This window comes from Delphinus delphis, chromosome 13, assembly GCF_949987515.2.
Source record: "Delphinus delphis chromosome 13, mDelDel1.2, whole genome shotgun sequence".
NCBI classification, from domain to species: domain Eukaryota; kingdom Metazoa; phylum Chordata; class Mammalia; order Artiodactyla; family Delphinidae; genus Delphinus; species Delphinus delphis.
The window spans coordinates 560,328-582,879 of record NC_082695.1 but is presented as its reverse complement, the minus strand read 5'-3'; the positions used below and the strand labels follow the sequence as shown (position 1 = coordinate 582,879).

Below are 22,552 nucleotides of genomic sequence, written 5' to 3'. Positions count from 1 at the left end.
TTTGCGCACGGGGTCTCTCTTTTGGTGTGCTTGGACCTCCGTATCGCCCCTCTAGCCAGCCTGCGTGCAGAGTGTGTGGATGTGTCTGCTGCCCCCACGTCCAGCCAGGCTACAGTCGTGTCTGACCTGGGGGCCAGTGGAGGTGGGGGACACACAGGCTGAGAGCGCACAAGGACCCCTAGACTCATCCCAGCATGTCCTTCAGGCAGTGCACTTACTTACCAGCTTCCTGCAGGGCTCATCCCGGGCCCCAAACCTCAAAATACAGGAAAAGGCTCCTCCTAGACCCCAAACCTCTCAAGGAGGAAGAACGCCAGGAGGGAGGCGATGAGAGTTGTACCCAAGGAAAACGAAAGCTTAGGCTCACACCAAAATGCCTGCCCAGGCCCTGCGGCTCTATTTCAAATGGGGATTGGGGTGGAGGAAGGAATTCGGTGCTGGGGAACAGGGGTGGGCAGGGCAGAACGAGGTTGGAGGAGTGTGGGAAGCCGGCACTAGCTGGATCAGGCCTACCGGTAATCTGGTTACGGCCTTGGATGCTACAGTGGTCATTCCACTTAGCAGCTCTGCCTGGCCAGGCCCTGCTCTGAAGACACCACGACCTGATTGGACGGTGGTTTCCCCAGCAACGGGTATGATGGTGCACAGACCTGAGGAGGCATAGTCCCTCCCACAGATCCTTTCACCTGTGACCCCGTCACTCCCAAAGTCAGAGCTGGCCTCCCCACCTGCCAACGAGACTAGCACCACTCACTGGAGCCACAAACCCTTGAGAAGCCCCCACCCAGCCCCCCTGCAGATTCTCCTATGCTCGTCAGCTCCCTGGGTCACTCAAATGCCTGTGACATCCAGCTCTAGTTTTAGAGAAACCAGCTTTTCCAGTTGGAGCTGGGCTGCAGCTCAAGAACCAGGGCCAGGGGCTCAGGTTTCCCATCCCCAAGCATGAGAGTGACCCTAGGACCTCCACCGCCCCAGATGCCCCCAGCCCCTAAGCTGGCCTCCACTGGCACCCCCGGCCCCGCTGCAGGGAGCACAGTGGGGTGGGGGGGTGGGCGAGACACGCAGCCCCACCTCCTCGTTCCTCCGTGCTCCCCTGGGACTTCTCCGGCTCTGCTTCCAGGAAGCGCCGTTAGCCCTCCTCCTCCCCAACTCGGCCCTAATTTGATTTGATCTCCATCTGGGGGCTGACGGGCTCCATCCCCTTCCAAGCCGAGTCAGGTTTCTTGCAGTCACCGGGCCTGCATGCGCCTGGTGGGCAGTACCCAGGGGCCAACAAACCCAGACAGACAGACGTCAGTTACTTAGTCTTCTTTCCTTCCTTCCAGAAACCCAGGCGCAGTGCACAAACATACACACAGTGAAAATTATAGGAAATGTCAAAGTGTAAAATTAAAACGAAAATCCAAAGTGTAAATTGAGATAACGAGAACAAATTTAAACCAGGCTCCACAGCCAACAGTGGGGCCCCCACTGCCCACCCGTTTGGGGTTTCTGAATTTACGATTCACTTTTTTTTTTTTTTTTTTTTTGCGGTACGCGGGCCTCTCACTGTTGTGGCCTCTCCCGTTGCGGAGCACAGGCTCCGGACAGGCAGGCTCAGCGGCCATGGCTCACGGGCCCAGCCGCTCCGCGGCATGTGGGATCTTCCCGGACCGGGGCACGAACCCACGTCCCCTGCATCGGCAGGTGGACTCTCAACCACTGCGCCACCTGGGAAGCCCCTGTGATTCACTTTTAACATGTCTGTGTTCTCGCCAATTTGGCTGGTTTTCTTTTGCTTCCAGTTGCACTTAGTTAGAAATGAGGTGCACAGAGTTGATCTTATGTTCTGGGGCTGCTGCTGGCAGAACGGAGCGAGAACTCATGCTCAGCAAAGGGTCCCCCAGCCTGGCCCATTCTCCTCTTTCAGCCCCACCCGGGAGGAGAAAACAGCACGGCCCACATCTCTGTGCAGCAAGGGGCACATCTCTGTTCCCCTCTGTTCAGGGCCCTGAACAAGCTGGTGGTGAGTGTCGCATTTTAAAGGGGGTACAGCCCAAGGACCCTCTCTGCCTTGGGGTCACAGGTCTTGTACTGATCCCTGAGGCTGAGAAGCAAGAACAGAACTGCCTCAATCCCGATAAAACTGCTGTTGCCCTCTTCTCCATCCTCTCCCAACCACTTCTTAGACCTGAAGGAAAGAACCTAGTCTGGCATGTGAAGAAATACTTCTCTAGAATCCAGGTGCTAACATACGATGTCGAAGTCCGCGATAATGGCGCGCCTCCTCCCTCCCCGGGGCCCTCAGGCCTCCTGCTGCAGCGGCCCCCTCACAGCACAGGCAGATTCAGAGGGAGAGGTGCCACGCCCCGCTGCGGCTGAGCCCCAGCCTGAGATCCTCCCCTTCCTCAGCCTCCCCGCCCCCCGCCCAGTCTCGCTGCTGCCGACGAGGTGACTACGCCATGATACGGACACTCCGGCAAAGGCTGCTCTGACTGGGAATCTCCACAGACAGAGGGGCCCAAGCCCCAGAACTCAGTGTGTGAGAGACGCCCAGGTCTCCACAGGTTCAGCCAGGGTCCCCAGGATGTGGCCCGCATGCCGCTGGCGTGGACTGTAGGACAGCCACCTCTCCCGGAAGCAAGGAACTGGAGAGCTGGGGCTGCAGACTCCCACTCAGGTGCCCCTCGCCCTGCGTCTGGCTTCCAGACACCCTCAGGGGCTCGGCTCAAACAGAAGACCTCCAAGGGCACCTCAGGGCAGCAGAGGCGTGGGCAGGGAGGGCCGTGCAGCAGCAGAGGGGTGTTCATCCAGCGAGAAGGCAGCCCTGGGACCCCTCGCTGGAGACGCTTCTCGGGCCTAGAGAGGGCTGCCCCGACCGAGGCTGGGCCTAGAGAGGGCTGCCCTGGCCGAGGCTGGGCCCCGGGAACCTGGAGGTGGAGCCACTTCCTGCTCTGGCTGGTTCACGCTTCTTCTGGGCTGCATGACCTGCTCCCTGAGGGTCGTCTTCCTGGGTGCCCGTCTTGGATGTGGGTAGTCAGAGAAGAGAATGGGGACGCTGCCCAGCTTGCTAATGTCCCAGCTGGGGGTTCTGCTGCAGCAGCCACTCCAGGGTCTCCATGAGGTACGACATGCCATAGTGCTGGGCAATGTTCTGGAAGGTTCTGATCTGCTCCATGAAGACCTACAGGAATGACCAGTCACAGTGAGAACTAGTCCCAGAGGAGGCACAGAGATGCAAGGCCGAGACCCAGAAAGAGCCAATGGCCGAGGGGCAGCAGGGCTGGCTGTCCACGGGAGGCCCCACCTTGGTGTGGATGGTGAGGGAGAAGGCCCCGGCACAGCTACAGTACGTGGCCATGTTGGTCTCCTTCACACCCCGGCACTTCAGGCAGATCTGCAATGAGAAGCAGCCCCAGTCAGGAGCCTCCCTGGCCCAGGCCAGGGCTGGCCAGTCGCTTGGCACCTGACAGGCTTCCCTCCCCCATGGCCTTCACCTCAATTCTGAATAAAATCTGAGACTCGATAATGGGCTTTATCCAAACATCCCAACTGCTTCCCAACACCCTCCCGGTGGACACCCTACCCTTGACTCTGAGTCTGGGGCTCCCCCATCCATCACACCAGGCACCAGCTGTTCCCTGTCTGGACCGCAACACCTTCCTCGGGTCTTTGCTGAGATGTTCCCTCTTGGTGAGACCCCTCCTCCAACTAATGCTGAAAGCTTCCCTCTTGCTCACACACTGCCTGTTGGTTCTCTTTACTCTTACCATCACTTAGTTGTCCTGTTTACTGTGTATCTCCCTCCACTAGAATAAAAAAGGTCCATGAAGCCAGCACTTGGCCCCTGTAGGTGCCTAACAGATGCTGTAGGAATGAATGAGTCACCTGGGCTCATGGACAAGGCCTGACCCAAGAGGTGGCTACCTTGGAGGACCAGGTAACGATGTTGAGACCTGTGTACACCTCTAGTTTCCCGTGGGTGTGAACTGCTTATCAACAAACCCTCCACCAACTGGAGGGGCGGTCGGGCTGGGTGCAGAAAAGCCCCAGCACCAGGCCCCGCTGCTCACCAGGTCCTGCAGGGTGAAGGCCATCAGTTTCTTCTGCAGGGCTTCCACCAGGGCCATCTCAATGACTGACGAGTCGTAGGCTACCTGACAGTTGGAGCAGAGCCACTGAGGCAGCACAGACCCATCCTAGGCAGAGAAGGAAAGGGACCAGGTCACCTTCCTCAGCCCCAGTATTGAGAAGGGATGGAAAGAGAAAAGCTCGTGGTGAGAACTGTGGTACTGCTTGCTCACAGCTCCAGGGCACACTCACATCACCACTGTCATCACTTACGTGTTTACCAGGACAAGGCTCTGGCATGTGGCAGCTGAGTGGCCTGAAAAGGGTGTTTGTTTCTAATTCACATCAAAGCTAGCTGGGGGCCCAGGAGGTGTAGCCCAGTAAAGGTGGAGACTGGGGTCACTTGATAGGGAGTACTGCAGGACCCCCTGATCCACTGATGCCTGGATATTCTGGCTTTACCAGCAAGGGGCCTGACGGAGCTGGCCCACCTGAGAGAAGGAGGGCTCTTTGCACAGGTCCAGGTCCCGGCAGAAGTTACAGCTGCGGCAGATGACCTCAGGGAGCACGTAGGAGCGGCAGGGGTCTCGGAACTGGGCCTCCTCCGAGAACTCGCCGACATCTACCAGGCGAAGCAGGTCTCGGTTTAGCTTGTTCACCTGGTTTGTGATGTTCGTGTCCAGAGACAGGACCTGCAGAGAACAGAGCCCACATCAGGGACAGCTCCCGGGGCCTCCCTGCTGCTGTTTGGACCAGAAAACCCCACAGCCAACTCTCTAAGCTACTGTTTCTCAGCATCATCTCAACTCTTCCTGCCTTCTGTACATCAGTGATTCCCCGACTCGGGGCCATAAGAGTGGAGTGGAGGCCCTGCCCCCAGGCCTTGTGGTCTCTGTCAGCTCCGGGGAACTCTGGGACACACCGAAGTGTGCTCTACGTGTTCTCCTTACTGGCTCCTTCTTCCTCAATGACAGGCAGTCCTAAGTCTACCAGAGCTCTACAGTCTCACTGCAAAGGGGTTGACTTCAACCTTCCACGGTGGGGGGGCTCCCAGGCCAGCCGAGAAACGCCTCTGCAGCACACGTGTGTGTCAGTGCCCGCAGTGCTGGCACTGGAAGTCGCTCCTGCAGAGCCACAGGAGACTCGTTAACCCCCCATCTGTAAACAAGAGAAGACAGCACTGGCATGTTTCACTGGCCTCTCCCAGCCCTACAACTCCTGTCCTAGCACAATGCCAAGAGCACAGAACCAAACGGCACCTAGAAGACTTCTTTAGGAGGAGCGTTTATGGTCGATCTGAAACAAAGTGGGTGGATTTGCAAGCACATTTATAATGAGGATCGACAGCCTACTGGGCAGTATTATTTAAAATATATACATTATACATGTCTTTTACATAGGGAGAACACTGGATGTAATTAAGAGACAGAAAAAAATGAAAGTGAATTCACCAAACCATTAAGGAAGAAGTAATGCTGATTCTACACAGTATCTTCCAGAAAACACAAGAGGGAGAACACTCCTAACTCATCTTGTGAGGCCAGTATCACCCTGATACCAACACCAGACAAAGACAGTACAACTACAGTAAAAAAAACTGTCACACACACAGACTCAAATATCCTCAACAAAATACTGGCAAATTGAACCCACTGGTACCACGACTAAGTGGGATTTACCCCAGGAATGCAAGGCTGGATCAACATTTGAAAATCAGTGTAATTCACCATATCGAGACTAATGAATAAAAACCAATACAATCATCTCAATTGACACAGAAAAAGCCCTTAACAAAATTCAACATCCATTCATGATTAAAACTCTCAGGATAGGACTTCCCTGGTGGTGCAGTGGTTAAGACTCCATTCCTCTGATGCAGGGGGCGCAGGTTCGATCCCTGGTCAGGGAACTAGATCCCGCATGCTGCAACTAAAGATCCCGCACGCAGCAATGAAGATCCGGCGTGCTGCAACTAAGACCCAGCGCAGCGAAATTTAAAAAAAAAGAAAAATCAGTGCCGTTACAATAGCACCCAAACCATAAAAACCTGAGGTGCAAATATGTGCACTATTTTTATGCTGAAAGCTCCAAAAACACTGATGAAAGAAGTCAAAGACAACTTAAATAAATGGAAAGATATAGTGGTTCATGGATTGGAAGCCTGAACATTAAGATATCGATTCTCCCTAAATTAATCCAAGACTCCAAACAACTCCAATCAACAATCCAAGAGGATTTTTTTTTTGGTAGAAATTGATATGCTGATTTGAAATTTATAAGGAAAGGCAAAGGAACTAAAATAGTCAAAATAATTTTGAAAAAGAAGAATAAAGTTAAAGCATTCACACTACCTGGTTTCAAGACATATTGATAAAGTTACAGAAATTTAGACAGTGTGGTATTGGAGAACAGACAGATATTCAGATTGATGGAGACCCAGAAACAGACCCACACACATATATATGGCCAGTTAAGTTTTGAAAAAAGCACAAACATATTTAAATGGAGTAAGGCTGATTTTTTCAACAAATAATGCTGGAATAATTGGCTATGTTTATGCAGAATATGAACCTCAATTTATAACATGCACATTGCACAAAAATTAACTCAAAATGAATCACAGACTGAATATAAAACCTAAAACTATAAAACTTCTAGAATCTAGAAGAAAACATGAGAGAAAAACTTTGTGACCTTGGTTAAAGCAAAGATTTCTCAGATAAGACACCAAAAGCTCAACCCTTAAAAAGTGACAAATTAGATAAAAGTTAAGACCCTCTGCTCACTGAAAAACGGAATTTTGAAAAGGCAAGCCAAATTCTGGGAGGAAGTATTTGGAAGTCACAGATCTGATAAAGGACTTATATACGGAATATATGAAGAACTCTCAAAACTCAACAATAAGAAAAACAACCCTGATTCACTTTGCTGTACACCTGAAACTAACACAGCATTGTAAATCAACTAGACTCCAATGAAAATTATTTTAAAAAGAAACAGTTTTTAATAATGGGCAAAAGCTCTGGACATTTCACCAAAAACACATGGAGAGCAAACACGCACATGCATACAATCTCCACATCATTAGCATTAGGGAAACGCAAGTTAAGACCACAGTGATATACCACTGCACACCTATCCGGACAGATAAAATCTTGAAAATCAACACCACCAAGTTCTAGCGCGTTGTGGAGCAGCTGGACTGTAGCCATACACCGCTGATGAGAGGCCTGAAAAGTGGCAAAACGGGGCCACTTTAGAAACAAGCACGACATGACCCAGCCAGTCCCCTGCTAGGTTTCTATCAAGAATGAAACTTATGTTCACCCAAAACCTTCTCTATGAGAATGTTTACAGCAGCTTTACTAACAGTCACCAAAAACGTGAAAACAACCTGAATGTCCTTCAACCGGGGAACTGCGGTTCTCCCACACAACAAGGGAGAAAAAGACTCAGCGATGGAAAGGAACGAAGCACTGAGACAAGCAATGACATGGAGGAGCCCCAGGTGCATTCTGCTGACTGAAGGAAGTCAGACCTAAAAGGCTACATGACCAACCATTCCACTCGTGTGACATTCTGGAAGCGATCACAACGCAGGGACAGATAACAGATCGGCGGTTCCAGGGCTGCAGGCGCGAGGAGCTGAGCCCGAGGGGAAGCGTGGGGGAGTCTCTGGGGTGGTGACCGCTGTGTACCTACCTGGCTGCTGCTGGCCAGCCCTATCCATGTGTGAAAACTCGAACGACTGCACTGCACGGAGAGTGACTTTTACTGCATGCAACTTTCAAAAAGTAAATGAACACAGGGACAGACAGATCAGAGCGTGCCACGGGTGGGGACTCTGGTTCTGTATCCTGAAGGCGTGATTGGGTACCTCACGGAATGCACACTAAAATGGTGAATTTTCCTGTATGTAAATTATACTTATTCTTTTAAACATGTATTTATTTCTTTACTTGGCTGCGCCAGCTCTTAGTTGCGGCACGCGGGATCATCGTTGCTGCATGTGGGCTCTTCAGTTGTGGCACGTGGGATCTAGTTCCCTGACCAGGTACTGAATCCGGGCCCCCTGCACTGGGAGGGCAGAGTCTTAGCCACTGGACCACCAGGGAAGTCCCTGTAAATTATACTTTAATAAAAATAAAACTTAAAAATTCTGAAGTCTACCAAGGAATTAAAATGGTACACTAAACCATTTCTTCACCACAATCAGAAGCCAATTGATCACTGTGAAACTGTGATTTGCTGGGAGGTAATTTAACGGACAGGAAAATGCTCCGTAAGGGATAACGCCGGCTGGGTCCTCATCTGGTAATATTATGCCATCGTTTGATGCAGCCTGCCTTTCCCAGAAAGGCATTTAGCATCCGAGCAAGCTCTCCTCTTAGGTTTCACAGCAGCCCAGACGTTTTGGGAGCCCTGTCCAGTTCCTAGTCTGGCCCACCAGCCCCACGTGATCCATGAGCACCTGCCGTTCCACTACTCACCTTTCACCAGCACCACCAGGTCATCCCTCCCCAGGGTCTCTGCATCCCCTCTGCCCATGGCCAGACCCTCTTAGCCACAGTGGTCTCATTCTCAGCCCCAGGCCCCATCAGAGGGCCTTCCTCACCTGCCCCACCCCTGAGCCCACCTCTCAGCACCTGTGCTCTCTGAGCTCACCTGTCCCTCACTGACTTGTGCCCCCTCAGCGGAGTGAGAACAGAGGTCTTTCCCACAGCGGCTGCATGGAGTGGGCGCAGTGGGTGTTTCTGGAAGAGAGGAGTGACCTGCACACACGTCAATGGGAGTGTCCTCACCTTGCACACATATTTGATGAACTCCAGAGCGGGGTTATTGAGGAGGAGGTGAGAACCGGGGAGGACAGGAAACATTTCTGAGAGCTCAGTCGAGTTCCGAGAGCCTGTGACTTTCTTCTGAATCTTCTGTGTGATGGTGAAGAAGTTCTGAGTGAGTTCGTTCGCCACATAATCTTGTGAGAAGGTGATCATTCCTGGGAAGAGAAGCAACACGATGCCTGCTCCCTATTTTGCACGGCGATCGCGACACCGAGGGAAGGACCCCTGAGGAGCACACAGTGGTGGCCCCCCGTGGCAAGGGCGCTCACCTGGAAGGGCTCCGGCCTCTCCCTGGGCCTCCTGGGAGAGCTGGCTGGCCCCCCTCCTCCTCACAGGGGTGCTGCCCGGGGCGCTGCGCCTCAGCTCCTCCTTCATGCTGTGGTACACGGCCACGATGTACGCTGCAGAGAGAGGGCAGGCTCAGGCCACAGGCCCCGAGATTTGCCATTGCCGCCAACATCCCAGAATCCGGGGGCACCCTGTGGCTAGTCACACTGCCGGCCAGACTGGCTGAAATGTCATTAGTAGCGATGATTCTATTTGCTGCACTAAGATGAGCCAAAGTCAATCAGAGAAATGGGGACACGCAGGGCACTCGCTGACGCCCAAGCTCAGGCAACACGTGTCAACCTTCACACTGGACGGCAAGACAGAGGGCTCGCCTCGACCCCCAGGCACAGTACACTTCTCCAAAGTCTCCACCAGGCCCACACATTCCAGAAGAGAACTTAAGAAAGCAAAGGGCTCAAAGACAAGTCGACAAAATATAAATATAAAATATAAAATAACCACAATGGAACTACCTCTGTCGCTACGTACGTGGGTGCACCTATATCTACGTCTATGTGTCTGCTGACAATTTGTGATTTAATTTATGATGCTCTTCATCAACTGTTCTAATGATTAGCTCTGAATTATAACAGGTGTTTAATCTACACACTTCGTTTACACATCAAGCTAAATAATTTGATTTGTAACACTAAAACTTTTCCTTCGTTTTAAAAAATTTTGTTGGAGTATAGTTGATTTAAAATGTTGTGTTACTAACACTAAACCTTTAGACCCAGATGAAATATAGGCGTTTCTTACACCGTAAGTTGAGCCTCAAGGACCAGCCAGTGGGGCAGTCGATTCAGGAAGTGTCTAAACTTTTCTACTTGGGGTTTACCTTGATCACTATACGTGCACGCGCACAAACCTTGGGGGCAGGGCCACGAAGCCTTTGTGACGCCCCGGGAAGGGCAGCCTTCCTCACGGTGAGCTTCTGCGAGGGCCGAGGGTCTCCTCCCTGCCTCTCACAGTGCTGTGCAGCCAGGGCGCCCCTCAGGGGCCCCCGACTCTGGGCGTGCTCCCACCAGGGCCACGTTATTCCCAGTGCGTGGCTCAGGCGCTATGGAGAGTGTGGACGACTCACCTGAAACGATCATGAGGAAGTAGCTCTGGCAGGAGGCTGCCTGCGGCAGGAACTGCAGGATGTTCCAGCTGTTTTCCAGCAGGTCCTCGACATCCAGCTCCTGTGCACCTCCCTCCTCCTCTCCCTCCTCAGGTTCCTCCTCAGGCTCCTCCCCCTCCGCTCTGCCCTCTTCGGGGGAGTCTTGCTGGGACACAGAGACAACCCCAGTCACGTCTGCACACAGCAGCACCGCCCAACAGGTGCCCTGTTCGCCCCCCAAGCCCAGGTGAGATTCCTGCGGGACAGCTTTAAGAATAAGGTCATTTATGGAACGTGCCTGGTGCACAGAAGCACTCAGTACACAGCTGACTGCTACTCTCGTTTGCTCTTTCAGAGGATTCACTTTAAAATTATTCAACTCCCACCTCCCAGGAAGGCAAGAATGTTCAACATCTGAACTCTGACGGCCGCCATCCTTCAGAGCAGCAGCCACCACTGCCTTCCCTTGATTCGTCTACATGGCCTGCACTTCCTTCTCTCCCATCGTGGTCTCAGTGGCCCTCCCAACCCCAGCACCAAGGGCAGCCTCTGTTTCCTATCTGCTCTCAGCAGCACGGCTCCTTCCTTCTGGGGCCGCTCTCCCTTTGATGCCTGAGGCCCCATCCCCCCAGTTCCCCTACCCACTGGCAGCTTCCTCCATGGGGACCTGCCCTGGGGGCACTCAGGCCTCTCAACCCACGCTCACCCCCAGGTGTTCTCACCAGCCCCAGCTGCCAGGCTCAGCAGCTGGGATGACCCCAAGTTCCCACCCCCAGCCCCTCCCCTGACGCCCCTGCCACCACCTGACCTCTGCATCTCCACCTTGTGCACGTCAAGCAAACGTCAGGCTCGGCAAACACCACACGCCGCAGCCAAGCACAGCTCCCTTCTCCCCATACTCGCTCTCCTGTCCCGTCCATCGGGGTTCACACACCCAAGCACAGGCCCACCTACAACCTACTCGCCCAGACATCGCCCCTGTGCCCCCGGGCGTCACCCCACATTCATTCTGCTGGCCCATCCACTCCACCTGCAATGCCCACCAGAGTCCTTCTCCCTGACTCCACCCTGCCCCACATATCCTCCCCTGGGCCGACACTAACCGGGCTCCACTCAGACCTTGACCTCCTGCGGTGCTGTCCACTCAGGATCCAAGTGGAAGTCAGGCCCTGACACTCCCCCACTCAGAATCTCCCCATCACTGAAAGCCAAGTGTCCATCACAGCCCTCAGGCCCAAGTGGCCTGGCCCCGGCCAGCTCTCTGCCCATACCTGTGACCACTGTCTCTGCTTGTCCTGTAACTCACGGCAGCCTAACACTGCAGTTCCGTCACCCCCTCAGAGGACTCCTCGACCTCCCCATCCAAATCGGCCCCTCCCCCGTGGCTCACTCTCTATCTCTACCCTGCTTTTTGTTTACTCCGAGCCCTCATCATTGCTGACACTGGCGTATACATCTACTTGTTTGCTTGTTCGTGATCTTTGCCCTCACAGACTCCGTGAAAGCAAGGACTACATGACCGGGGCCTAGAACCGTGTGCCTGGCACTCGGCCTGCGACCCTCAAGTGTGCACTGAAGGGACCAATGTGGACCCCTAAAGTTGCTTCAGATTCCAACCTCTGCTCTCTAAGACTGGTTACCTCTTACCTGTCCACAGTGAATACTAGGTGGAACATTTCCTTTGATTCCACCATAGTTAGAGGGATCCATCCAGAGAAGAAATTCCCAGCATCGAGAGAAAGAAATTGTCAAAGAATGGAAGATCTCTTTAGAATGGATGCTAAAAGAATCAAAACAGAAATTGCTTAAATGAAATCAACAGTTTTCCCCTTTTTTCCCACTCTCCCCACTTCTTTTATTATCTGTTTGACCCTCTACTTATCTAAAGAGGAATATAAAGTAGACGCACATTTTACCATCCCTCAAAGTTCCTAGGGAACACGGGAAACATGATACTAGGGAGGCATCTGCGTCCAGCCACGAGGGGCCAGCGCCGCAGGGCTGAGAGGCGAGAGCGGCACAGAGCAAACCCCACTCAGCAGAGCATGGATCACGCGCAAGTGTGAGAAAACCACACCAGGCCTGGGGTGCTTGCTCCCCGCCGCTCTCAGAACCTCGTAACTCAGAGGCACGTGCAGCTGTGCTCACAAAGTCTTGCTTCAACAGTGGGAATAATGAGCCCTAGACTAAACACTGCTCTGGCTCTGCCTATACATCTCAAAAAATGCCCCAAAGGATCAAACTGTTTCCAAGTAACATAACATAAAGCTCAAGAATATTTACAGGAATGCAAAAGTACCCAGCGGACAAGCCAAGATTCTTAATGTCTGGCATCCCATCCTGTATCACCAGGTGTGCAAAGAAGCAGAGAAAACACAACACATAATAAGGAGAAGAATCTATCAACTGAAGACAAATCAGAGCTGACAGAGACGTAATAACGAGCAGAACAGGAATTAAAACCGTTATTAGGGGGCTTCCCTGGTGGCGCAGTGGTTGAGAGTCCGCCTGCCGATGCAGGGGACACGGGTTCGTGCCCTGGTCCGGGAAGATCCCACATGCCACGGAGCAGCTGGGCCCGTGAGCCATGGCCGCTGAGCCTGCGCGTCCAGAGCCTGTGCTCCGCAATGGGAGAGGCCACAACAGTGAGAGGCCCGCGTACCGCAAAAAAAAAAAAAACCCGAACAAACAAAAAAAATCCCTGTTATTAGGGGCTTCCCTGGTGGTGCAATGGTTAAGAATCCGCCTGCCAATTAAGGGGACAAGGGTTCAAGCCCTGGTCCGGGAAGTTCCCACATGCCGTGGAGCAACGAAGCCCGTGCGCCACAACTACTAAGCCTGCGCTCCAGAACCCGCGGGCCACGACTACGGAAGCCCGCGTGCCTAGAGCCTGTGCTCCACAACAAGAAAAGCCAACGCAATGAGAAGCCCACGCACCGCAACGACGAGTAGCCCCCACTCGCCGCAACTAGAGAAAGCACGCACGCAGCAAGGAAGACCCAACGCAGCCAAAAATAATAATAAATTAATCAAAACAAAAACAAAAAACCTGTTATTAGAACAGTATTGCATGTGTTAAACCAGAGGGAAGACTGACCATGTTAAGTAGACTCTAGAGATGTATAAAACCCAAACCAAGCTTCTAGAGATGAAAACTGTCAGTGTGAAATGAAAAATATACTAGATGGGATTAATGGCTGATTAAACACTGCAGAAGATCAGTGAATTTAAAGACATAACAACAGAAATTATCCAAAAAGAAACAAAGAGGAAAAAAAAGACTTTCAAAAAAGATCCATCTGCAATTCTATGCCCAGCAAAAATATCCTTCAAAAACAAAGGTGAAATAAAGGCTTTTTCAGATACCCAAAGGCAGAAAGCATTCGTTACCAACAGAGCCATGCTACGAGACACGTTAAGGCTGTCAGCAGCAGGTGAATGGATCAGATAAGACACAGATGAATGAAGGGTACAGGAATGCTGACACCTGTTGGTGATGTACTCCACGTAGGCAAGGGCGTCCTCCACCCGCCGCTTCTTGGTGCACAGGATGATGCGGTTGAAGTTGGCATACACGACTGATGACCCCAGGCGCTTGAACTCAGCAATGAGCCTGCAGACCAAGTTCAGAATCAACGGTCAAGACACCAGAGAAGACCAGAAGACACTGTGAGAAAAAAGCTGATCGTCCTGAAGCAGAAAACATACTTAGAACCCAGAAGCAACAAAGAACAAAGAGGTCTGCATTGCAAAACCCTACCGTAAACAAAACCAAAGACAAAGACTGAGGAAAAAGTGTGCAACTCACATCACAGAAAAATGGCTAATTTTTATCTAGAAAGAACTCATACAAATTAATGAGGGAAAAAAAAACCCCAAATCTACAGAAAAATGGGCGAAGGATATGAAAAGGAAGTCCAATTTCATTCATAATAAGGACTGCATATTAAGGGTATACCAAGAGAGCATTTTATCCCATCTGGTTGGCAATAATACCCCGCATGGCGGCGTGGCCTGGAGTGGGGACATACATTCCCAACCATATCTAATAGCACAATGAACTGTACGACCTTTACAGGGAGCTCTCTGATAATACCGATCAAATTGGTGTTCACCCATCTAGATTTATCTGATAATATCGATCAGATCTGCAACAGCGTCACTTCCTGAAGACTATTCTACAGACATGTTTGCACGACCTCATCACGTACAAGGCCACTCCACGTTGGTCACTGTGACAGCAAAAGTTGTGGAAGCCCTAAATGTCCATTAGCGTGGCACATCCACACACAGCTCTCTAAGATCTACTGTCAACGAAGGCAAGCGAGGTGCAGAACAGTAAGCACAGTGTACAATGACTTATGAAAAAGCAACAAAGACTATGCATCGCACAGCGTGTCTCTGGAAGCTGCGATGGCAGCTAAGCTCTTCCTGGGACCCATCTGATCGCTATGGTTCAAGTGGGCTCTTGACTCCCAGAGGTGCTGACTGCCATCTTTCTGGCTTGGGGACTGAGGGATCAGCATAGCCCGGAGAAGGCCACGGGCAGCACTCACTGCAAGAAGAGCTTCTTCATCATGCTGTGCAGCGTGCGGTGCAGGGTGGGGTCGTGAAGCAGCGAGGACGGGGACCGGAGCCAGCGGTAGAAGTGCACCACCTGGTTGTCGGCGTAGATGTTGCGGTACTGCGTGATCTCCTTCACCCAGCCCACCACCATGCTCTTCAGGATCCTGCAGGAGGGGTTCAGAGGGCGCCCCCTCTGTTGCTGGCACCAGCTCTTCCCTGTTTTGCTGTCACCTTTGCCCCCTCCCTTCTCACTGTTCAGATCCATTCCTCGGCCCTCTGTGACTCATCTGCACCCCTCAACACCACCACACTCAACACAACCTTCCAAGTTTTCCCTACGGCTGGTGCCAGGACAGAGCTGAGAAGACGGGGGTGCCCCACAAGAAGGCACCTCACCTGCTGGGAGAACCAGGAGAAGACTGACCACAGAGACCTGCAGGGCCCTCCTCCCTTGGGCCAGTCATGGGCCTAACGATCTGCTTCACCACGACTGCCCTGGTTGTGTCGCCCCAGGTGGCTCGCAGCCATCCCCGCCCCGTGGCAGCTCTGCTGCCAGCACCTCTCGGGACACAGCGGCCACTTCCCTGCCCAGCAGCCCTCGGCCCTGACCACACCGTGCCTTCGGGCCCTGAGCCTCTTCTCCACCAGCCCCCTGGCCTGCAGCCTGCTCCTTCCAGCTCTGCCCGCCTTCTGTGAGAATGCAATAGGAGTGGCGGTTGGAGAAAACCATTCTTGAATCCCAAGACTTGCTCCTGAGCACCAACCCTTCCCCTCAACTGCAGCACGACCACAAGCACGGGGCCTCAGTTTCCTCATCTTTACAACGGGCCACAGTCATATCACCCGGTGGGCTGTGGAGAGCACACGTGCTCCCTGCCCGTGTCACCGCTGCAATTCGCACCCCCTTCTGTGTGGCTTAACCCACTGTGCATGTCCTGCTGTGCATCCCACAGCAGATACTCGATACACACCCGCACCCCAAGTAAACTGGCGATTTCCTGCAGGCACGCCTCTGGCCACAGGAACTGTCAACCCATACCTGGAGGGCAGCAAAAGACCCATGAGCAGAGGAAGGAGCCTGGCCCTATGCTGGTTTCTGGCAAGGCGGAGGGAAACCCCACTGACACTGTCTTAGCTCTTAGTTTCCGAAACAAGGACAGAAGATAAAAGGATTTCTACTGCTCCTTCTAGAACCCAAACTGTTGTTCGGCCTTTGGAGAGGAGAGGGCACAAGAAGAAGAAAAGGTCAGGTGATGTTCTCAGGGTCGCAAGCCCCTGGGTACCTGAAGGTGCTGGAGCAGAGGGCCGTCTCGTCGTAGCTGGTGGGAGCGCTGGCAGCCTGATTGCCCGTGATCATGTCCTCCAGGGAGGCCTGCTGGATCACATCGAAGCTGATGCCCATGCTGTTGGCCCCCTCCATGTCATTGACGTGGTGAGATTGCAGGATGGTGTTGACAGCCAGGTTCTGAATGTCCAGCTCCACGCACACTGCACACAGACACCACCGCTTATGCACTGACCCCTCCTGGGTGCGGAGCCTGACCCCAGCAAGCACTATCTCAGAAAAATCCCTGAGGCTGCTGTTGGGGGCGGCCAACTGCAGAGCACACACCCGCAGAGCCCTGCAGGCTCGGCTCCCAGGCTCTCGGCCCAACAGGGCTGAGCGTTCCCAGCAGCACAGAACGGCAACAAGCGGCAGAGGCAGCAGCCCAGGCCCCCAAGCGCCTCACCCACCCACCTGTGGAGTAACAGCCTGAACTGTTGACCTCCACAGGGGCTCGGTCATCGAACTCCACGACAAGGCGGTTGTCGTCAGCCTCCTTCCCGCCCAGGTCAGGCCGTGATGTGGAAGACAGCCAGAGCAGGTGGTTGTGGCGCTGGAGATGGCGGGCAAAGAAGAGGTCGGAGCCAAACGTAGAGATGTCCTCTGGCAGATTCCCAACGGGGATGTGGAAGTACCTGCAGGGGCACAGGGTCAGCCAGCCCCAGAGGGGACAACGACCAGGGAAGCGGGGAAGGCTGACTTGCCACCAGAGACCCGTGAGGCCAGCCACGACCAAGATGGGCAGAGACACCCCTCCACTCGGCTCACCTGCTCATCTCGAAGGCCTGTGACAGACAAGTGTCCAGGTTGAGGTAGTGCCGGATCATGCGCCGGGCTCCGTGGCGCTGCCAATCCAGGACCCCGTAGCTGACCTTATCAGCCACACGGACAGGCACTAGCGGGAACTCCTCCAAGACGGGCACTTCGCCAGCCAGCCTCTTCAGCTCCCAGTTGGACTGAACAGCGATGAGTGTGGGCCCACGGCGCTCCTCCTGGGCGCAGGGAAGGAGACAGCTAAGTGGACCCGGCCCGGGGGAGGGAGGGAAGGAGGGAAGGAGGGAGGGGGCTCCCGCATTGTGGGACCCCGACGGCACGCACTTTGTAGGCCAGCAGGAAGCGCTGGATGGCTCTGCAGATGACCTTCAAGTCTGTTTCAGCCCGAACTTCAAAAGTGTGTTTGCTGGGGGGCAGGAGCTCAGGGCCCACTTTCTCCAGCAGACGGCTGTGCTCGGCTGAGTACAGGGCACTGAGGCTGGGCATCTGGTTGCTTCGCACCTAGACAAACAAGGGCTGGGTCGGCGCCTCTCCCTACAGGGAAGGAAGTGGGCAGCCCGGAGTGGACATGGGTGGCCGGGCTACCTCTGCGGATCCACTTCTAATTGCTGGGCGAAGGCTTTTGGAAACAAGGCAGCAGTGGGGTCAGGGGTGCGAGAGTTCCGTGCCCAGGGATATGCTCCTCCCCCAGCGAGGCTCGCCCACAGCCTAGCCCAGAACTCACGGTATCCAACACAAACACAGACGCCTTGCGCTGTGCGGGCACGAAGATGCCGAAGAGAGCTTTGTGGCCCTGCGCGTGGTGATACAGGTAGATGTGGCGGATGCTCCCTGCAGGAGGATATGGCCTGTCACCCTGAGATAAGCAGGAGGTGGGTCAAGCAAGGGCGGCTGGCACATGCCATACCTGGTTCCAGGTAGCTGAACTGGGCCAGAGAGCGCATCTCCAGGTGCTCAAGAGCGAAGGTTTCTGCTTCCCAGCCTGAGTGATGCCTCACCAACTGTTTATTGACCACACACACACAGCCCAGCTGCACCAGGGCCCGAAACAATAACGGAACCTGGAAGGGGGGCAGAGTGGTGTGAGGGCTGACGGGGGAGAGCACAGGCCCGTGGCCATCTTCGGCAGACATGCTGCTGAAATTCACTGTGTCCATGAAGTCCACAGCCAATGCTGCTAGCCTGTCCATGCCTCTGTGGGGTTTGTTTCCCTCTATTCCATCCGGATAGATCCTTGCACAGTTCAGCTGGGAAAACAGTTACCTGAGTCTCGTACACGCCCTCGATGTCCGGCGCCGCCAGCTCAGTGTTGATCTCGTTGATGTGCTCTTGGTACATGTCCTCTGGCACCGAGTACTCATAGAGATTGTAGACCACGTTGGAGCGAGGAAGGACCCGATTCACCTGGTGACACAATATGGCGAAGATCTCACCCCACAACTGAGCTAAGTCGTAATGTGTGCTACAATGCACAGGCAAACACACGTGCGCACACTCTTACAGCCATGCATCGTTTAAACAGGCCTAGAACCTCTGGTGCCCACAACCATGGAGTAAACCCCTACAGCCCATCTCTCCCAATGAGTAAAATGAAAAGGTCTGGGCATAACTTCAAGAAGCTGCCCGAGGCTTCTAAAAAGCAGACAAGCTCCCAGACTGTGAGGGGCAGGTGTTCCCGCTTTATATTCCTCTTTTCTCTCCTGGGTTTAACCTTAAGGGTGCAGGAAGCAAAAACCGCAAGAGAAGCCATGTTTTCCTGGACAGAAGACTAGGAAAGGAGTGTGGGAATCCTGGCGAGGAGGGAGCAGGAGAGGGGTGCCCAAAGGGGAAAATATCCTACAAGGAAGGATGTCCTCCTACAAACTTACATCACATCACATCCAAGAAAGCTACAGAATTCCAGATCATCTGTCCTCTGCTGCCCAACACCCACCCTGTCCTCTCTCTAGATCCATATTTTGCTGAATATTCTGGTCAGAATCGAGTTTCACCTTCTCCAGAAGGCTCCTCTGTCTAGTTGCCAGTTACCAATACTCGAATCTCATCTCCTCAACTAGACATCAACCTGTTAATCGGTTCCTAGCACCCAACCAAGAAACGTGCTCATTTGCTCAGTGAACGAGCTCTGGGTGGAGCTGACTGGGAGCTCGGCCTCTGAAGACACCACAGCTGAGAGGAGGACGCCTGCTGTAGGACCCCACGTACGTGAAATGTCCACAAGAGGCTAATCTAGAGGTAGAATGTGGACCAGTGCTTACTGAGGGCTGGGAGAGGGAGAGACCGCTAAGGGGCCCGGGGTTTCTTTGGGAGTGATGAAAACGTTCTAAGATCGACAGTGGAGATGGCTGCATAACTCTGTGAATACACTAGAAGCCAACGAATCGTACACTAGATGAGTGAACTGTATGGCATGTGAATTAGACCCCAATGAAGCCGTTAACATCAAAAGAGCCTATGGAGACAGAGCCTGCAGCCTCTGACTAATGTCCACCCAGTCCTTCCCCTGCTACATGGACGTCAGATGCAAGAGGACGGCGCAGCAAGGACAATGACACCCACAGCTTCCATCATCGAGCATTCACTTGGCGCTTCACAGCACCATTTCAATTAATTTTTACAGCATCCCAAGAAGGTTCTCAGGAGATGGAGGCTCCAGAACACCTCGCTCAAGGTCACAAAGCTCACTAGGTCTTTGCGTGGCCTCCTCCATAGTGCAGACAACCTCAGAGGCTGAGCAGACAGCTGACCTCAGTGATCAGCAACGCCAGCTGCCCCCCGTACCTTCCGATAGGAAGGGCCCTCCTCCGCTTTGGCCACCCGCTGGTTCACGTAGAATACCCGGGGAATGTTCAGCTTGATGCAATACAGGTCACTGCCGATGACAGCCCACAGCCTGAACAAGCCAGCCTGGCCGGTCTCGCTGATCTGAAAGGAAACACAGGTCGCACAACAGTGCGTGTCTCACCGTGTCACAGAAGGCACTCAATACCTGTGGACAGGCCATCTCCCAGGTGGCCTCCAGCACCAGGCCCTGTCACAGAGGCACAAAGGTAAAGCCCTGCCCTTCCTGCTCCATTCCAGACCAGGTCCCCAGGATCGTGAGCCATCCAGATACCCCTTCGTTCCCATAAGCCATGCTCCCGCCCTCAGGGGTGTCCCGCCCTCCCACTGCTAGCTGTCCGCACTTGCACGATCTGCCACGGGAGGTCCAGAATGCTGCGAGCAGTTCTTCGCAAGAAGCCCCCCAGCCCTGTGGAGGGCCCCTCTCGGACGGTCCCAGGCCTCGGTGCACCTTCTGGCCCCGCCAGACGCCGCCTCTTCTTGTGAGCGAGGCGCTGTCGAGCCTGTAGCTGCCACTTCTTCTTGTGGAACTGGAGCCAGACCAGCCACTCTTCCTGGGATAGGGCAAGAGGAGGAGACGGGAAATACAGTTGAGCACGAGTGAAACAGAAACACCCTTCCACAGTCCCCAAGTGCTCTGTAAGAACTGGGTACATCTTGCCAACTTGCTCAGGGGTCAAGGCCCAGTTCAGGGCCCAGACCCTGCAGGGAGACGGCTCGTCACAGGTCAGGCCTGACCAGCGTCCCTGCTTCCTCCCCCTGAGGATTCTTGCCTGGGTGGATCCAAGCCCCGGAGGCTGCCCCAAGATCTCCTGCCAGGGCACCGTCAGCTCCAGGTCCTGCGACTCCTCCTGGCTCTCCCAGTGGCTACGCCTCCTCTTGGTAGCAACGGGCACTGCCGAGTGCAGCGGCTTCACAAGGCCGAAGTCCTCCATGTCGGGGGCGCCAAGGCTCTGGGCACCTTCTGAAGCTTGTGCCACGCCCACCTGCAAAGAGCCAAAGGAGCCTTAGAACAGCTCTCTCTAGAAATCACCGTAAGTGCACCTCTGAATAAGGTAAAATACTTGTATGCAAACGTATTCATTTACAGACTAATCTATTTTTAAACTTTTAAGAGTGAAAAGGTCAGACAGAAAATGTCACTCAGGCATCACCATTATGAAGTGAATGTTTACATTTTTCTGTGCTTGCTTCAGAACTCTCTCCTCTTCATAAGAAATAAAATACTGCAAAGAATAGGTAAAGGCCCCCTGTTTCTCCCTCCCAGCCCCCAAGCACAGTGCCTACCACTCCCCACACATTTTGAACTTTTACTCCATACCTATAAACCCATATACCATTACTTTAAGCTGCAGTTTTATATGAACAGAGACACATGGTACACAACCCACTGCAACTTGTTTTACTCAATAACGTATTTTTGAAATTGATCCCTATTGATGCATGTGGACACTGTCCATTCATTCTAACTGTAGGATATTCCATTATGCAAATAAATCAGCTTACCTATCCATGACATTCTAAAATGAAGAATGGTTAATTTCTACTCTTTCAGAACTAGAAACTGGGTTCGTCAACAACCATCCTTCCACATGCTGCCTGAAGACCTTGTGTTCACACTCCCACCAGAAATACAGATAAGCTCCTATTTTCCCACATGTGCTAATAGTTGGTGTCACCATAGTCATTTTTTGGTGTGATGTGGTATCTAAATACTTCATTTTTCATTTACCTAACTGACAGTGGGGTTGACCCTGGGGCAGTCAGTCTTCTAAAATGGCCCTGATGACCCCCACCTCCAGCTGTTCATGCCCCTGTATGACTCCCTCCTGAGTGTGGGCTGGACCCAGTGACCTGCCTCAAATGAACAGATTACAACGAAAGTGACAGGATGTCATTCTGAGATTAGATTATAAAACACAGTGACCTCTGAACTGCTGGCACTCTGGCTCTTATCCAGTGCTTGCTCTGAAGTCAGCTGCCAGGCTGTGACCTGCCCTCTGGATAGGTCCATGGAGCAAGGAAATGAGGACGGCTCCACTCGTGAATCCTGCCACCAGCTACCAGAGTGAAGCACCTCCTTCCCCAGTTGCTGGGGAAGCCTTCAGATGAGACCACAGTCCTGATGACACCTGACTGTAGTTTGTGGGAGACCTTAAGCCAGGGGACCTTGATAAGCTGTCCCCAGATTCCAGAACCACAGGCCACAGAAAGTGCAAGATAATAACACACCTGTGGGACTTCCCTGGTGGTGCAGTGGTTAAGAATCCACCTGCCAATGCAGGGGACACAGGTTCGATTCCTGGTCCAGGAAGATCACACATGCTGCAGGGCAACTAAGCCCGTGCGCCACAACTACTGAGCCTGAGCCCTAGAGCCCGCGAGCTGCAACTACTGAGCCCGCGCGCTGCAAACACTACTAAAACCCATGCATTCTGGGGCCTGCATGCCGCAACAAGAGAAGCCACCACAATGAGAAGCCTGCACACTGCCACGAAGGGTAGCCCTCGCTCGACACAACTAGAAAAAGCCCGTACGCAGCAACAAAGACCCGGCGCAGCCAAAACAAAAAAACAAAAACACCTGTGTTACTTAAGCTGCTACGTTCTCGGATTACTTGCTACATAGCAACAGAAAAATATACACATGCTTATGGACCATTCCTAACTTTCGTACATTCCAAATATCTTCTTCGAATTATGACTTGTCTCTTTATGGTGACTT

General features: G+C 53.2%; 1 protein-coding gene across 1 annotated transcript in view; it reads right to left on the bottom strand.

Annotated features, from left to right (window-relative positions):
- Positions 1 to 1,299: 1,299 nt before the first annotated feature.
- Positions 1,300 to 22,552, bottom strand: part of POLE (DNA polymerase epsilon, catalytic subunit) — a 56,385-nt gene continuing 35,132 nt past the window's right edge. The window contains exons 30-49 of the mRNA XM_060027823.1: positions 20,602 to 20,814; positions 20,173 to 20,382; positions 19,769 to 19,912; positions 18,251 to 18,391; positions 17,895 to 18,048; positions 17,712 to 17,818; positions 17,312 to 17,488; positions 16,982 to 17,205; positions 16,628 to 16,848; positions 16,173 to 16,377; positions 14,880 to 15,053; positions 13,811 to 13,936; positions 11,971 to 12,103; positions 10,306 to 10,489; positions 9,161 to 9,292; positions 8,853 to 9,046; positions 4,542 to 4,742; positions 4,053 to 4,178; positions 3,287 to 3,376; positions 1,300 to 3,163 (exon numbers count right to left, since the gene is read on the bottom strand). Of these exons, the coding sequence (XP_059883806.1) occupies positions 3,050 to 3,163; positions 3,287 to 3,376; positions 4,053 to 4,178; positions 4,542 to 4,742; positions 8,853 to 9,046; positions 9,161 to 9,292; positions 10,306 to 10,489; positions 11,971 to 12,103; positions 13,811 to 13,936; positions 14,880 to 15,053; positions 16,173 to 16,377; positions 16,628 to 16,848; positions 16,982 to 17,205; positions 17,312 to 17,488; positions 17,712 to 17,818; positions 17,895 to 18,048; positions 18,251 to 18,391; positions 19,769 to 19,912; positions 20,173 to 20,382; positions 20,602 to 20,814 (3,270 nt within the window). The 3' untranslated portion in view covers positions 1,300 to 3,049. The remainder of the gene's footprint in view (positions 3,164 to 3,286; positions 3,377 to 4,052; positions 4,179 to 4,541; positions 4,743 to 8,852; positions 9,047 to 9,160; positions 9,293 to 10,305; positions 10,490 to 11,970; positions 12,104 to 13,810; positions 13,937 to 14,879; positions 15,054 to 16,172; positions 16,378 to 16,627; positions 16,849 to 16,981; positions 17,206 to 17,311; positions 17,489 to 17,711; positions 17,819 to 17,894; positions 18,049 to 18,250; positions 18,392 to 19,768; positions 19,913 to 20,172; positions 20,383 to 20,601; positions 20,815 to 22,552) is intronic.